Consider the following 17,996-nt stretch of genomic DNA (forward strand, 5'->3'; position numbering starts at 1 on the left):
TAGCATTACTCTTAAAATCATATTTCAAATAAATGAATTATATCCTCCCACAATCACTTAGTACTAAATTAGAAAATTATAATCAACATTAATTTAACAGTTAATACATCTTATCAGCTGTGGATTTTTTATAAAAAAAACTAAAATAAAAAATTATGTATATTTTCTTATATATGAGGCAGGTCTGCTGGAAATATGCATCGTTTTAATGTTATTTTACACAAACAAAAAGTAACTTTCATTAATAAAAAGGTTTCGATATATCACGATATCATATTTTATCGATTTACTTACTAAATTATTGTATTCTGTTATGTAATTGCAAAATACCATCTCAGTTTCTTTTATAAGCTTTATAAACACTTTTTATATTTTGTAAACATGTTATTGGTGCCAAGTATCTACCTATGACACACTTTTTACATATGTAATGAAATATTTGTGGGAGTGTGGTGACGGTATGTGATAAAAATCTCATTGTGGTGTCACGGAACTTTTCAAAAGTCTAATTTTTGAAAAGTGAAGAAAACGTATGTACGAATAAAAAATAAATTTAGAAATTAAGAAGTTGACCCCAATCAATAATATCAAAGGATCAAGATCCATTAGTTTTAAACCATTTTGATTTCAAAGAAAAGAAAAATATTTGAAGAAGATTTGTTCCACTCTTAAAAATGACTTCTTTCTTAGATTCTGAATTCAATTTCTTCCATCACTAAAATTGCAAGAAGGTGTGGAAAGGAGATAGATAATAGAGAGAGAATTTCTAAAAAAATATCATATGAAGAGTACATTGTAAGATTCAATAGAACTTATAATCTGACGGCTCTTACGGATGGTTCAAGGTGAGGGATATGTTGGGGCCCTTACTCTAGAAGCCGCCTCTTTTATAATACAATAATAAAATTAATTTGAGTTAAAAGGTAGTGCACTGACAGTGTAAAATAGTTCAGAGCTGCTAAATAGTACGACAACTTTTTGTAAGAATTTTCACGAACACGTGTTCAATGACTTATTCCACTATTTTACATTTTAGAAAACAAATTAAATTTAATATTTAACATAATTCTAATAGAATTAAAACCCACGTATACCACTCCCGCCACACTGCTTACGGTTTGCTTTTTTTCCAATTTCCAGTAAACTAACATTTTTTATTCCTTCATTCTTTTGTGAAAAATTACATTTATAATTTCTCATATTCATTCTTTATCCCTTTGTATTGATGAAAAGCTGCATCTTTAGCTTCTCCTAATCACCTCTGCTTTAGCTTCAATTTCAATAATTACTAGTAAGTATTTTATCATTACGTTTCTATTAGTAAGTATTTTATCATTACGTTTCTATTTAGTGTACTTATTTACCTGAAAGTTTTGTATAAATTTAATGATGTTCTATTTACTTAGGTGTCTTAATCAATTAACATAGTTTTTTTTTTGAATTTGTTGCATTAGTGCAAGAAATATTTGAAATTTGTGATGAAGTGGAAAAAAATGAAGAAACTCAAAAAGGTACTAATTGTTTAGAAGTAAATGACACATATGAAAAAGATATCCCTAGTGTTGGTATGGTATTTGCTTCTGAAGATGAAGTTACTGAGTATTATAAGAACTATGCTTGACATATAGGTTTTGGAATTGCTAAAATAAGTTCAAAAAATGGAGAAGATGGAAAAAAATATTTTACTTTGGCATGTAGTCGAGCAAGAAAGTATGTGAGTCAATCAAAAAATCCATTGAAGCCCAATCCTATTACAAAAACACAGTGTAAGGCGAGATTGAATGCTTATATTCATTTAAACGGGGCAGTTATAGTTTCAAGTGTTGCTATTGAGCATAATCATGAACTAAGTCCAAGCAAAGCACGATATTTTAGATCCAACAAAAATTTGGGGTCTCAGATGAGAAGAAGGTTAGAACTCAATGATCAAGCTGGAATTAATGTAAGCAGAAACTTTCGATCTTTAGTTGTTGAAGCGAATGGGTATGAGAATCTTACATTTGGAGAAAAAGACTGTAGAAACTATATAGACAAAGTAAGACGACTACGACTTGGGACAGGTGATGCAGAAGCAATACAAAAGTATTTTATCAGAAAGCAAAAGCAAAATAATCAATTTTATTATGTAATGGATGTGGATGATGAAAGTCGGTTACGTAATGTAGTTTTGGGCTGATGCAAGATGTAGGATTGCATATGAGTATTTTGGCGAAGTCATAACTTTTGATACCACTTACTTAACAAATAAATATGACATGCCTTTTGCTCCTTTTGTTGGAGTAAATCATCATGGTCAATCTATGTTGTTAGGTTGTGCTCTATTGTCTAATGAGGATACTAAAACTTTTACTTGGTTGTTCTCAACATGGTTAGAGTGTATGCACGGTTGTGCTCCAAATGCCATAATTACTGATCAAGATAGAGCAATGAAGAATGCAATTAAGACTGTCTTTCCGAAGGCTCGACACCGATGGTGCTTATGGCATTTAATGAAAAAAATTCCAGAAAAGTTTGGTAGATATTCCAATTATGAGTCAATTAAAACACTTTTGCATGATATTGTATATGATTCTACAAGCAAAAGTGATTTTATGATGAGGTGGAAACATATGGTTGTGTATTATGAACTACACGATAATGAATGACTGAAAGCGTTATTTGAAGAGCGGCATCGGTGGGTTCCTATATATGTTAGGGACACATTTTGGGCTGGAATGTCAACTACACAACGAAGTGAAAGTATGAACTCATTTTTTGATGGATATGTAAACTCAAAGACAACATTGAAGCAATTTGTTGAACAATACGATAATGCATTGAAAGATAAAATTGAAAAGGAGAGCATGGCTGATTTCAGGTCATTTAATACAATTATTGCTTGTGTAAGTCACTTTGGCTTTGAGGTCCAATTCCAAAAAGCATTTACCAATGCAAAGTTCAAAGAATTTCAATTCGAAATTGCTTCGATGATGTATTGCCATGCATGTTTTGATAAATTGGAGGGATTAGATTCCAAATTTTGCGTTACAGAGAGTAAGAAAGTGCACGACAAGATGAAAGACATTGGGTTCATGGTATTCTTCAATGAAAAAGACTTCTTGTTTAAATGCACATGTTGCTTGTTTGAATTTAAAGGTATTGTATGCAAGCACATCCTTTGTGTGCTTAAGCTCCGAGGAAAAACAGATTCAATCCCTGACAATTATATTTTGGCACGATGGAGGAAGGATGTAAATCGCAGCCATACACTTATTAAATGTGGTTTGGATAATATGTCTAAAAAATCTGAATTGCAGCGTGTTGATATAGCTTGTGATGCCTTTTATGAAGTTGCTTCAACAAAGATAAATAGTGAAGATGATTTATTGAAAGTGATGAATTGGATTAAAGAATTGAAAATTGAGTTAGCGTGTAAAGAATCATCTCCTAGAACTGTAGAAGAAGATACTCCAACTCAAAACCAGACTTTTATTCTTGATCCAACAGTGACTCGAAGTAAAGGGCGTCCTCCTTTAAAAAGAAAAACTTCTAAAGTTGATCAAATTGTGAAGAAGAAGCTTGCACCAAAAAAAACTAAAAAATGCAGCAAAAAAATAAAGATCAAGAAGAGGTGAGCATGAAATTTATAATGTTTACTGATATAATAGTAATAGTTGATATGTCAAATTTAAGATTTTTTTTTATTGTAGGGCATATCCACATCCAGAATACATGATAAAGAACCTGAAGTATTTTTCACATCTCAACTTGGTGATGGAATTGGAACACAGGAAAGCATTCAAGGAAATACTGAGTATACAAAATGGATGAATAGTTACAGTACTATGACTAATTTAGCTCTTATTTGTCTAAATCAAAAACATCTTGATAAAATAAATCAGGTATCAAAATTTATTTTATTACTCTTTACTCTTACTTGAACATTTATGATATAGAAACAACTCATTTAATATAATTCTGTTTTAGGTTTCATACCAATGGACCATATTTTGAACTTTCACAGGTATTAATTGTTTATTTTGTTTCAATATATTAAATTTTTAATATAAAATCCTTCATTCAAAATCTTTGTAATATTTTTGTAGGTACAACATCAAATGAATGAAGAACCATCATTGTAGTTGGAAGTGAATAATTACTTTTTAAGTTTTTGTACTTTTTATGATATACTGTGTTTTCTTTCTTCTCTTGGTTGAGGTTTTGTTCTGTTATGTCATTTTCCATCTACTGTGTTTTTCTAGTGTGAGAGGTTTAAGTTTTGTTGCATTCAAAACATGGTATAATTTTTGACATCAATACAATTACAAGTCAAAGAGCACCCATCTACATTCCATATCTTTTAATAAACAATACTAATTTATTTGATAAAGTAGAAAAAAATCAGTACTCTCCAACTATAATGTAATCACATTTTTACATCAGTTTGAACTTCAAATGAGAGTCCTAAACGCCATTGTAATTTCAGTGACATTAGACATGTTTGAAACTAATGCTAGCAGCAAGTTCAATAGCCTTATTATGATGAGAAAGTATACTTCTTGGTGTCAATTTCATTTCTTCTAAGTGCAGCCATCTGAATTACTTGTTTCAATGTAATATAATTCCTTTATGTATTGGAGAACCATAGAGCCAAAAAAAGTCTATGAAACAGAATTACAGTTGGTATCAACCTCTTCTTAGTCCCTGTTACAATATCATATCTGCATAAAAAAATTGCAACTCATAAGTCAGTTGTAAAACTAATGTCACACCAACAGAATTCAAAATTTAATAGTTATGTCACACCAATTGGAAGCTATATTTGATATTATAATACACGCAGTACCTAATTTATATTAAAAGTGTGTGACATGTATGGGACTGGGAGCCCAAATAGCACATATAACCACATTCAATCATTGTTCAAACCAGCACAATACCGATGTAGTCTAAAAGATAATTTACATCTTTAATCACACTTGTGAAAATATATGAGATTAAATCTTGGATTGGAAGAGAGAAAATTACTCGGTCAAAGCTACAACGGTGCTTCTCAACTCAGTGGCAGCATACTCCGGCGTCGGGGTGGCGTGGTTTTCAACCACCACGAAGTGGTAAGTTTCAATGATACCAATGAAGTTTTCTCTTTTGAAAATACCATATCTTCATCACATAAATGATATGGATCTAAAGATCTAAATCTGGAAATAAAATTCATGTTTATTGTGATTTTAAAAGGCTTTATTTCAAGAAAGTGGAATGGGATGAGCGGTGAGAAAGGAGAACAGCTGTTAATCATTTTCTAACAATTTATTATGGATTTAGAGTTTTATTTTGAATTTACGGAATTGTAGCTTGTTGATTTGACCGAAGTTAATGACGGTTACAATAACACAATTGAGTAAAAATGCCACGTAATTCGTTGGTTTTCGTATAAAAAAATTTCGAACTATTAATCATTTTCCAAAATAATTTTACACTGTCATCCAATTCCAGGAAGTCATGAATGTGTCATGTCATTAAAGTATTTTTAAAATAAAAGAATGTTTTAATTGGATGCATGGTGGTGATTGGTTGACAGTGTAAAAATATTTTACACTGTCAGGGCATGACCCATTTTCTCAATTAATTTTTTCAATACTTCTATCTCAATTTTTTTTTAAAGGTTAATGTTTAATTCTTTTTATTAACTGACACAGTGATGTGGACATTCTAATTTGAACCATTCCATTTTACATGTACATTTTTTCTTATATTTATTAATTTAAAATAAAACAATTTTATAAAAAAAATCTAATAAATATTACTACATCTTTTTCTTATATTTATTAATTTAAAATAAAACAATTTTATAAAAAAGAAAAATCTAATAAATATTACTACATCTATCCTAAAATAAGTGTTATAGTAAATATTTTCACATAGATTAAAAAAAATTAATGAAAGAGAAGATAATAATTTTACAAATTATCCTGATGTATTTTAATTATTATTAATGGAAGGTAGAGAAATAGTAAATTAAGAGTATTAGGTAGGAATTCAATTGGAAGATCAAATCTTAAAATGCATTGGAAATTAAAAGTGACTCTTATTTTTGGGACAAATAATTTTACAAATATGACATTTATTTGGACGGAGGGAGTAAATCTATTCTGGGTCAGCCAATGACCCAAATGATTAAGACCAAATTCTTCTCAAATCCACTCTAGTTGACCCAAGTATAAAATCAGTTCACATGTCAAGAGCATGGTACATTCTCTGATTGTCACTATATCGTGTGAACATAGAAGTTTTAGATCTGGATTCTTACAATTTCAGATCCAAATCTCTGATTTACCTAATTGCAACCTCCCAATATATCAAAATCAGGAGCGTTTAAAAGCAAACAAGGAGGTATGTCGCAGTTGATTCAATCAATCATCATCTAAACTACAGTTCATCATATTAAGCATGGCAATAAAACTCATATTTGTGGGTACCCACCTGAACCCGCCCCGAAGTTGACGGGGAAAACCCACTTTGACTGGATTTGGGTTCGGGTTTGAGTTTTCCCCGATTACAAAAGATGGGGACGGGTCGGGTAATGAAGACACTAATACTCACCCCAAACTCGTCCCGTTTATTTGATTATGTACATTATTATTTATTTTTGATAATTTAGAATATTAAATATGTGATCAATGTTTTGATAATTTGTTTTTTATTTATTATTTAAAATAATGGAAATGTATGTATGAAATTTTTTGAGATTCTTTTATTTCATTATTTATAATATAATTTTATTTTTAAAAATAAATAAATATTTTAATTAAAAAATTGATTTTACTAAATGGATGATGGTGAGGCGGGAATACCCGAACCCGTTTAGGACGGGTTTGAGTTTGGGGGAGGTAAAAATTGTTCCCGACCCGCCCCGTTGCCATTCCTACATCGGATTCTCACATCTCTGATTCCCTCGAGAACTCCACAAAAGCAACACAGTGAAGGAATTTAGATCCAGATATAGAAGGTAATTTCTTCGAAGATCATGTCGAAGATTCACAATTCATTTTCCAATCTAATGTCGCTTATACTTCTCATTACCGATGTAGTGCTCAAATTGCGACTTCGAAGATATGACAATTTCGTAGTTAATATCGTCGGGATACGACGATTTCATAGTTAGCATCGGGCGCAGATCGATAACTGGGGCTCTTTTAAAGGTACCGAAGGATCTCCGACCAGTGGGCGAGTTTTCCTCAGATTGGATCTGGTGTTTTCCTTATGGCTTGGTTTAGTCCTCATCGTGAAGAATGACCTGAGGGCATCACATAAAGAGTATAGACGTTTGGGCTTAAATATAAGTTCCCTAGTAAGTGTAGAAATTCCACCGGGGCTGAGATCTAGACTATGATGCTCGTAAACAATATCTACATGGCATCATCGACCAACTTTGATAAGTTGGGTATCAAATCCTCAGGCTTGGCACGACAAAATCAATTGGGACTCACCTGTAATGCTCCGAATATTTTATTTATTATTTTTAATCGGTCTTTTCGTGATTTATTTGATACTATTGTTGTTGCCGATGTTGTATACAGGTTATTATCAAAATCGGATTTTTGGGGAAAATAGCCTAATTAAATAAAGTGGTGAGAAATAATTATTTAGAAAATAATTATTTAGAATTAGAAGAATTATTTAAATTGGCTTATGAGGAAATTAGTGAGGGCATTATGGGATTATCATAATAAGGGTCTAAGGGTTATTCTAGTCAAAAAGAGGAAGAGAGAATCAATCGTAAAATTTGGTAAAAACGATCGTGCTCTTAGAAGTTGGAGCAAAGAAGAGAGAAAGAATCCATCGAGAGAGCTTCGGGAATCCTCAATCTAAGGTAAGGTTGGGGTTCTGACTCTCTAATAGGTGGTATAGTTGTGGATATGTGGGGATTGTTGAATGTTAAGTTTTGGTGTAGGTTGTTCATAGATTAATCCATATAATCGAATACAATTGATGAAATTGATCTGATAATTTGTTTAGGATTATATAGTGTATGTGTTATGAATTGTATGCTTGAACTGGTTTTATTTTGGTCACAAATTGAATTTTTGGGTTTTGAGGAGAAAATTTCATAGCAGAAAATTTAACAATTTTTGGCCTCTACTACATAGGTAACCGGTTACCAGTATGGAGGTAAACGGTTACCCTGCGTAAAAACTGGACATTTTGGCTTTATTTGGATGAAGTAACTTACTAGTCTTGAGGTAACCGGTTACCACTGAACTTTTTTGATGGGGTTTACTATTGTTTTGTAGTGTAACCGGTTAACAGTCTGGAGGTAACCGGTTACCTTATTGAAGCTGATAATTTTTCCAAACTTTGAAAATTCATATCTTTTGACTCGGATGTTCGTTTGATGCACTGTTTGAACCCTTGGAAAGCTAAAAATATTTTATTTAATTTAATAATAATTTTGATATTTGAAAACGATATTTTTCTGCAGGAGACTTATGCCTCGCGTGTCAATGTCGTACAAAGTGAGGCGTATTTGTTATGTTTTAACGATGAAGTTGCAGGAATGATGATTGAATAAAATGCATGATATAATGCATAACGATGTCGCTGTTTGTTGGTCTGGAATGGCAGAATGTTGAGAGCTCATGCTCTGGAATTGTATATTATGTTGTTGCATATCGATGTTGCATGCATTCATGGTTGAAGGCTTATGCCTTGTTGTTGGCTTGGATTGGGAAATTGTTGAGGGCTTATGCCTTGTTGTTGAGGGCTCTTGCCCTATTATTTCCGTATTTGGAATTTCGAAGAGGGCTTATGCCCTGTTGGTACCACATGCATGGATTCGAGTCAGTCCCATAACATGAAGGTGAATGATTTACATGATGTTGAGTTGTGTGGTTGCGACATGAATTATATGTTGATTTGAATGATGAATTGTGTATGTTTGTGTATATTGTTGTGTAGGTAAATTGTTGACGATGGTATAAATTAGTGAAGCTTTAATTGTGATAGCTTGCATGAGATATTGTTGCATAGTTACCATTATATAAATTGTTATATTGTTGTGATATCTCACCCTTACTGTTTGAATGTTGTCTCTACGTGGGTAACGTGTAGTTTATCAGGAGTTGTCTGAGGTAGCGAGGTCCTGAAAAGGTTGCCCTTCTTATTTTATGAGTCGGCACCTATGCTCTGATACGTAACACCATGGGGATGAACGCTTGTCTGCTTTATTATGTTGACATTTTAATTTGAGGTTTTGTTGGAGTAATAAGAACTCCTTTTTGATTGAATAAATGTTGTTATTACTTTGTTAAAAAAATTGAAGAGAATAAATGTTTATTCCGCTGCATTAATGAAGTTAAAGTTGAGAACATTTATTGATTTATTTCTGGTTCATCCATATGATGTGTTATGTATCTATGTATGCATGTTCGAACTAGTTTTTATTTGTTGTGATGTGTGACATCCTAATTGTTGTATTTTATTATGAAAAATAATTTACTCTAATTTTATTAAATTATCGTTGGAGAATTAGGGTGTTACATACCAACCATACATTCGAAGGGAAGGCACCCCAAACTTTGGTTGTAAGGAGATTGACCAACAATAATCTCATATTATCGTTCGACATCGTCGATCCAAAGAAAAGACTGGACGAGAAGAACAACTTGAGACCAAACTAGAGGATGCGAAAGTGAAGACTCACTTGGATCTTTGGGGTAGGTAGAATGTAGTATTGTGGATCACGCCCGAGGTACCTTCTAAAATCTACCACCTCACTCGGAAGGGTGTGACGTTGATGCAGCAGGCTAACGCGATTACGTATGCCTGGGTGGATGTAGAGGTGGTGGGTACCCTGTCTGTCCTAAACACTGAGGTAGCTATATAAGTTGTTGACATTGTGGTCGGTGCCCCTAAGAATTTTTTTGGTTCTTCCAGTGGACCCCAAGAATAGGATATGCAACATTTTATATGGTTGTGCAGTCCCACTTTATGAGTGTTTGTTTATAAAGATAGGGATGTGCCTGCCTTACTCTGACTTCAAGGTGGTCGTCCTGAAGCATTTAAAAGTTACCCCCTCCCAGCTTCATCTGAGGTCCTAAGCCTACATGATGGTATTTCAACTATGTGCTAAGCTTAAATCTTGGAAGCCTTTGCTTAGGTTGTTTTTCTATATATTCTACCTAGTCTGCACCTCCCGGACGATTAGCGTGACCTAGAGGTGTTCAAAATCAAACCAGTCCATAAGAAAACCCTTTTAGTGCAGTCACCATAGGTCTCCATTTCATTGGAATACTTCTGATGATTTTCTTTACGTGATCTGCAGTAGTGTGCCCATTGTTTAGAACTTTAAGTCCTGCTACCAGAGTTTGAAACCTTGAGAACATGCTCTTAATAGTTTCTTCATATTTCATCTTGAAGGATTCATAATTTTGAATCAAGGCTAAGGTCTAGGTTTCTTTAACTTGCTAATTTCCTTCTTGAATCATTCTGAGAGAATCAAATATAAAATTTGCAGAGTCTCTATTTATTATCTTTTCATAGTCAGTATATGAGATGTCGTTCAACAGAATGGTTCTAGATGTGTGATGATTTTTGCTATCTCATTTTTGTTGATCATTCATAGCACTTCTATTGAGTTTGACACCATTGGCATACACCATTGGCATTCACATAATGTGTGTAACCATTTGTTACCATATCCCATAAATCAACATGAAGAAACTTTCTATTATATCCTTCCAATAATCAAACTTTTCACCATAAAAAATTAGAGGTTTACCAGCAAAATGATTTTTGTCATTGTTAGTATTTGCTGGAGGAATTTATGCCATTGTGTTTCAAGTATTGGATCTTTATCTGACACGGTTAAGTGTTTTGATAGCAATCAATATCAGAACCACTCTGATGCCAATTAAAGGTTCAATGAAATACAAAAAATGGGTTTTTAACTGGGTTTCAAGATTTAACGCTTTTTAACCACCCAAAACACAAACTAAAAATAGCAGGAAGGATAAAGAACACAAGATTTTATCCCGTTTCACCGTTTACTAGGCTACCTTCAGTTCACTCTACCCAGGTGATTTTACCTTATCAACAAGGACTTAATCTACTAATCAAATACCGTTTGATTTCAACCACAAAGACAAATCGTCTAAGTTTTCTCGAGGATCCTGACTATACCTTTATCCCCCATGGATTCTTAACCAACCTGCTTAATCTTACAAAGGGTTTGTATTTACAAAATGCTTCTTGAAAAGATGATACGCACAATTACAATACAATGAAATTTACAAAGAATGAAAGTTATGAAGCTTTCAATAAAATAATAGCTTTCTTCTTTATGTCGATACTCGACTTTGTGTTTCTCTCTTTTGAATAGATTTAATGTTGTTTGTTCTAGATAATTCGTTCTTCATTTTTCATGGCTTCAAGCACTCTTTTAAATAGATGAAAAAGAGATCTGTTGGAGGGTGAAGTTGGAATTTCCTAAACCACAACTTGCATGGAGACGTTGAGTAGTGCAGAGTAGAGTGGCGGTAGAAGCATCGTGGAAGGTGAGGATGAGACGTTTTGCAAAAGTTGGTACTAACAACAGTCCTTTTATCCCCTTTTATAAGGTAGTGAAAATGATGATGATTTGTACTATTTTAATATTTTCACACTATCTTCCTTCGTAGTAATCTATTCCAAACAGAGGCTTCTAATAGAATTTGGTGAAGCTTGTTCAGATTCCAGAGTTACTAATTTTTCTTCATATCTTAACTACTAGAGTCAGAGGCTTCTGATAGATAGAGATGAAGCTTGATCAGAGTAAGTCCTCCGTGTTATTAGAGAAATGTCAGAATATTGAGTTATCAGAGTCGATTTGGATAATCTTTGTTCAGTAGATGACTTGATACATTGTAGAAGCACATTTGTCACTGTAAACGCTTCTTCTTCAACTGTTTAGAGTGCGTTTTGATATCCTAGAATCTAGAGTTGCTTTGTTCAGAATCCAGAACTACACGTATCCAGAGTTCACGCTTTGCATACTCAAAGTCCAAAATCTATGGGTAAAATCTGCACACTTAAACAAACCGAGTACAAAAAATTTCTTCATACAAAATACTTGTTATCATCAAAATTTCAAGGATTAATTGACGAACCAAATTTGTTCCAACAAATAATTTTTGTAAGAGTCAAATTGATCCATTATTTTCTTCTTCTTCAATCTTCATATCTTCTTCCCAACTAGAGCTCCATTCATCATCATAATCATTTTTATCATGGTTTATTTTCAATAGTTCTTGTAACAATCAGAGCCAACTCAATATCTTCTTCTTTTTCTTAAATCTCCATTTCTTCCTCTTCCCATCTATAATTTCATTCATCTTTATTATAGTTATCTTTAATAGTCCTTGTAACAATAAGAACCAACATGTTATCTTCATCTTCTTCTACCTCTATTTTCTCTTCCAAACAGTTGTTCTTTTCAACTTTGTCACCCACTTCAAAAGCATGTGTAACAAAGAAATCAACTCGAATAGAAAAAAATCCTTAGGTTCTTATATGTTCCATTATTAACCATTTCACGAGCATATTGCAAGATTTTTTCTGCCACCAAAGTAAAAGCATCTCTAGGAACATCTACTTTAGAAAGCCATGACATAATGCTTTTTTACCCACCATTTTATCTTGTGACACATTAGATAGTGTACAACATTCCCTTTTTTCTTTTAAATAAAGCTTAGTAAAAGTTAATAATGTAAGGGATTAAGTAGTTTATTTTAGAATTTTAGAAAATATTTTAAAATCTTAAATATTTTATTTGTTTTTATATAAGCAATTTGTTTATAGTTGATTTGAATCTAAAACTTTGAGAATAATACTCTCAAACCTCAAACCATCACCACTACGCGTCACATACAATTCTAATATAAAAAATAACTCCTAAGGTTATACTGACAGACTATGTCATTCTTTAAAAGCTATAAAAAATATCATTTAAAAAATAAAAGAAAATATTATAATTATAAAACAAATCAGTGAGATATCTTTACTCAATCTCTGTCATTATTTTGGAAAATATGTTATATATAGGTCAATTAAAAAAATTCAGCTAGAACGATCCTAAAAGATATTCATCTAATACTCTTTAATGAAAAAAGATTTTATTTGTTAATTTCTAATGTTAACTTTGTGTGTATTTTATTAATTTTATTAGATTAAAATTTTCTAGATGTTGAAATATATTAATATTTCTAAATGCGGAAGAATTTAAAAATATTATTATTAAAAAAAGAAATAGGACATTAAATAAAAATTGTAATTCGTGAAATTATTAATTTTATATAGTCAAACGAAACAAGAACTTTGAATGTAATTGTGTGTATTAAATTTGAATTCTTTATAATTAATGAGAAGATAGCATTGTGATTTGATAGGATCAAGATTTTAAAAGAAATTTAAAGTTCTCAAAACAGATTTTTTTTTTGTTCAAACTTTATTTTTAAATTAATTTCTAATTTTTTAAAAACAAAACAACTAACCTAGGCGGTTGAGTTTTATACGTAGGTTATGGTTTTTCTCAATATCCTTAAATATCGACAGTTTTGTTTTTTGTTGCAACAAATCAATTAAAAACTATTTGAAATTTTCTGGTTTTCTCAATTGTTTCCTCTATTTATTTCTCATTCCAAAACAGCTTATTCTTAGTTTATTATTTGTTTAAGAATTCTCTCTTTAGTTTTCGTGATTTTTGTGATCACTTTTTTTCAAGATTCAACAATGGATGAATATCATTGTGATGTAAATCCAAACCACTCTTCTGATCTAAACAATATTTCATCATCATGTCCGGCGGATAGATATTTTATAGCGGAGTTTAATTGCACCAACATGTATGTTTTGAGTGCGAGGAGGTTTAGAACTTCTAACGTGACGCAGAGTCACAATTTTATATACGTAACAAAGGAGGAAATGATTCAAAAAACAACCATCGAGTCTTGGCTTTCTGAGACGGATATACCTCAAGATGCTTATAGGGTTGTAGAGTCGAAAATTTTAGAATGTTTGGAGGATATGGTGAAAACGACGCACAAGAATTCAACGGCGTTGCCTATTCGAGTTGATATTTGCATTCCAAGAGCTACCGAAGATGAGAGTAGTGAAAGTGAGGTTGATGGCGATGATGAAATCGATGAGAGTAGTGAAAGTGATGAAGATATTAGCGATCAAGATCAAGATATTGAGTTTGTTCCTGCGGCAAAGTCGTGTATTGAGAAATTAGAGAAAGTTGAAAAAGAAGGAAAATGTAGTATCTGTTTCGAGGATTTTAATGTTTGTCTTGTTATGCCATGTTCGCATATGTATCATCCGAAATGTATTAGTGATTGGTTGGAGATAGGTCATTCGTGTCCGTTGTGTAGGTTCGAGTTGCCTACTTGAACCCACAACTGAATTATTGTTTTTTTTTTAGATTTTATCAATGGATGTGTTTTTTTCTTATGAACCCTAATTTGATAATTAGGGTTTGGCGCTGAATATATGTTTTTTTTTATAAAAATTTGTATAATTACATTTTTATTTGGAACAAAAAAAATTAATATATATTAAATTTGTGATTAATCCATTTTTTTCGGTTGAATGCATTCCACACATAATCTCAAAACTTCACTTTCACCTTATAAGCATTTTCTTTAATCCTTAAAGTGCTCCTCTATAGTCTCCTTAAACAAAGCTAAGAAATAACAACCATAGGATTTCACAAAAACATGTTTGTAACAAAATTGTTGTTGTTAGTAATTGGAACTTGAAAGAAGATGAACAAGATTAATTGATTTTTGTTTGTGAAAATGGCTTTTGGCTTGTCAATGGCAGTGCCGCCACTTATATGTGGCGACAAGCTAGCCGATCTCATTGTTGGATTGGCTAAAAACTTTTCTCTATTTATGGTCATGGTGATTTTGTGTAATGGTTTGCATTTTGTGCTTAAGCCTTATTCGCAACCTCGAATCACTTCTCATATAATCGTAAGTTTCGGTTTATAGTACAACATTGTCGCCTTCGTGTTCTTTGTAATGATTATATGATTATATGAATGCAGGTCGGAGTAATCGTTGGAAACATAGGATTCGTACGTAGTTTATTTGAGAAATTCAACTCGACGTTTGGATTTATAATCGATTTCGGGATGATGGCTTATATGTTTGCATTAGGGATAGAGATGGATCCGTATATTCTGTTACAGAAACCACCAAGATATGTTAGGGTTGCATATACCGGAATTTTGATAACGTTCCTATTAGCGATTACTGTATCTCCTTTTCTAAAGTATTTTCCGAACATAGATAAACTAGTCGAATTCTCCTTAGCTCTCTCGATCCTAATGGCGAGCACGGATTCGCCTGTGTTGACGCGTTTACTAACACAGCTCAAAATCGGAAAATCAGATATCGGGAAGCTTGTAATCGCGTGTGCAATGCACTCGGATTTCGTGTGCTATTGCACGCTTGCAATTTGTTTCATACTTGCTCCACTGCCTGATATTTGCAGTGATTTGCATCTTGGTTTTGATTCTAAAAAAGTGATGAGAATGGGTTTCGCGGTCTTGGGAGAAGTGGTATTCACATTAGTAATTTCGCCGTTTTTTATGAGTTGGGTTAATAATGAAAATCCAGAAGGTAGACCTATGAAAGGTCCGCATTTGATACTTTCGATCGCGTTTGTGGTGTTAATGTGTTCTTCGTCGGTTTTAACTGGTTTTACACCGATTTTAAGCGCTTTTATAGTTGGTGTTTGTTTTCCTAAGGAGGGTAGGGTTTCAAAATGGGTTGTTACCAAAATCAACTATGTGTTGAATACAATATTCTTTTACATTTTTTTCTTGTGGGTTGGGTTTGAAGCAGATTTGAGGAAGTTTGAAGCAAAGAATGTTAGCACATGGGTAAAAATACTTGTGCTTATGGTTGTGTCAATAGTCGGAAAAGTTTCGGGAGCGCTTGCTACGGGGGCAATACAGGGATTTCACTGGCCCGAAGCAATTTCGATAGGATTGCTTCTTACTACAAAGGGTCATTTGCATATCTACATGGTTGTCAAAGTGGTAAGTCCTTATGCTTATTTTGAAAATAGACCGAATAATTTTTGTTGAGTGTAACGCAAGTCACTGAAACCGTGTTTTGCAGATGAGTTGTGGCGTAGCAACAACTGTTTCCACAGGGATTGGGATGATATTTGCAATCTTTTTCACGATTTTATACATGCCGTCGGTTGTAGCACTTATCATAAAACGTGCAAGGAAAAGATCGCCTACTCATCGCTTAGCGCTTCAATCGCTCGATCCGTCGAGTGAACTAAGGATCCTATTATGTGTTCATGGACCTCAAAATGTTCCTGCGTCGATAAGCTTTGTGGAGATTACGAAAGGTGGAGCTGATCCGGGTATTCTAGTGTATGTTGCTGACATGATCGAACTAACGAACGAAATATCGGTAAATTTAGAGAAAGATGAAGGAGTTCACACAGCAACTGTGAAAGACAAAGAAGTAATGGAAATGAGAGAGAAAATAACAAACTCGTTTCAAGCACATGTGGCAGAAAATGGTGAAGGTATTACATTGAAAAGAACCATGGCGTTATCGACGATTAATAACATGCCACAAGACATTTGTGTTTTAGCAGAGGACTTGATGGTTGCTCTTGTCATATTACCGTTTCATCGGTTTCAACGTCAGGATCGAACATTAGATGGTGGTAATCAAGGATTCCGATATGTTAACAGAAAGGTAGTGCCTCTAACAACTATAGATATCTTATTCTCTCGACACGAATTTGACGAATATATGATGTTGTTTTGAATAGGTACTAAGAAGTGCGCCGTGTTCTGTTGGGATTTTAGTAGATAGAGGCTTTGGATCGTTAGAACGTTTAACGAGATGTCAAGCATCGGAAAACGTGGCGGTAATATTTATAGGTGGGAAAGATGATAGAGAAGCACTTGCATATGCTAGTCGTGTCGCGCAACATCCAGGAGTAAATCTGACGGTAATAAGATTCCTAGTAGATACAACTGCTGAGTCGTCTAGATTAGTCGGATACAGAATCATCCTCCCGGAACAGGAGGAGGAAATGCAGTTGGATGATGAATGTTTTGCAGAGTTCTACGAGAAGCATGTGATTGGAGGGAGAATTGCGTATACGGAGAAACATCTCGCAAATGCTTCCGAGACTTTTTCTATTCTCAAGTCATTTGAAGGGCAGTACTCGTTGGTTATTGTAGGAAGAGAAGGAGGGGTGAACTCGATTTTAACAAGAGGGATGAACGATTGGCAACAGTGTCCTGAACTTGGACCTATAGGCGATGTTCTTTCGGGACCGGATTTTGCAGTGACGGTTTCGGTTTTGATTATCCAACAACACAGACTTAAAGGAGAAATAGATGGATTAGATGAAGATTTTTCTGTTATGTCATATAATAAAAATAATATTAGAGATTAGATAGTAGCTCTAAGAAAAAAATATAGAAAGATGGATATAGGTAGTGTAGAGTTAGACACAATTGTATGTAGCATCAAGAAAATAGAAAAAATTTGTGTGAATTTGCGATATATTCAGGTAATGATTCAGAAATGTGTAACTGACGCGTAATTAGCAATAGATAATCGTTTCACTGATTTGAAATATACCGAGCCTCACACTTGATGCATGCGTCTACCACAATAATAACAAAAGCAATAACTCCAGTATCATTGACAGATTCAATCATGAACATGTTTTCTCGGAATACCATCGATCTTCTCCTCCAACAGCTGCAAAGATGAATATGGATCATGGGATGCCCGAGATGAAATCTGCACTAATTAAAAAAATCATGCATACATATGCATCTTTTTTGTACACAAACTCTTACCCTTTACCGATGCTTCATCCTTCGGGTGTTAAAAAGATGGGTGAACTGAACCTGGCTATTAGATTTTCTTGTTACTCAATGGTTGATTTGTATTTTAAGCCTGACTTGCCAACAATGCACTCCAAAG

At 33.3% G+C, this 17,996-nt stretch overlaps 2 protein-coding genes and 1 pseudogene across 2 annotated transcripts; all 3 read left to right on the forward strand.

Annotated features, from left to right (window-relative positions):
• The first annotated feature begins 835 nt into the window (after positions 1-835).
• Positions 836-4,101, forward strand: LOC131636218 (protein FAR-RED IMPAIRED RESPONSE 1-like; annotated as a pseudogene).
• Positions 4,102-13,746: 9,645 nt separating this feature from the next.
• On the forward strand, positions 13,747-14,406 carry LOC131636219 (probable E3 ubiquitin-protein ligase RHB1A). Its single transcript, XM_058906860.1, has one exon. It carries the CDS (start codon positions 13,747-13,749, stop codon positions 14,404-14,406), a length of 660 nt encoding a protein of 219 aa, XP_058762843.1.
• Positions 14,407-14,813: 407 nt separating this feature from the next.
• On the forward strand, positions 14,814-17,457 carry LOC131636220 (cation/H(+) antiporter 28-like). The gene is made up of 4 exons (XM_058906861.1): positions 14,814-14,990; positions 15,065-16,063; positions 16,146-16,745; positions 16,822-17,457. The coding sequence occupies exons 1-4, from the start codon at positions 14,814-14,816 to the stop codon at positions 17,455-17,457; spliced, it is 2,412 nt and encodes an 803-aa protein (XP_058762844.1).
• Positions 17,458-17,996: the final 539 nt, after the last annotated feature.

Source organism: Vicia villosa, unplaced genomic scaffold, assembly GCF_029867415.1.
Source record: "Vicia villosa cultivar HV-30 ecotype Madison, WI unplaced genomic scaffold, Vvil1.0 ctg.001670F_1_1, whole genome shotgun sequence".
In the NCBI taxonomy this organism is placed as follows: Eukaryota; Viridiplantae; Streptophyta; class Magnoliopsida; order Fabales; family Fabaceae; genus Vicia; species Vicia villosa.

Coding starts and splice junctions, on each gene's coding strand:
- LOC131636219 (XM_058906860.1), top strand. CDS start 13,747: ATGGATGAATATCATTGTGATGTAAATCCAAACCACTCTTCTGATCTA.
- LOC131636220 (XM_058906861.1), top strand. CDS start 14,814: ATGGCTTTTGGCTTGTCAATGGCAGTGCCGCCACTTATATGTGGCGAC. Junction 16,064..16,145: donor TCTACATGGTTGTCAAAGTG/GTAAGTCCTTAT, acceptor CGTGTTTTGCAG/ATGAGTTGTGGCGTAGCAAC. Junction 16,746..16,821: donor TCCGATATGTTAACAGAAAG/GTAGTGCCTCTA, acceptor TGTTTTGAATAG/GTACTAAGAAGTGCGCCGTG.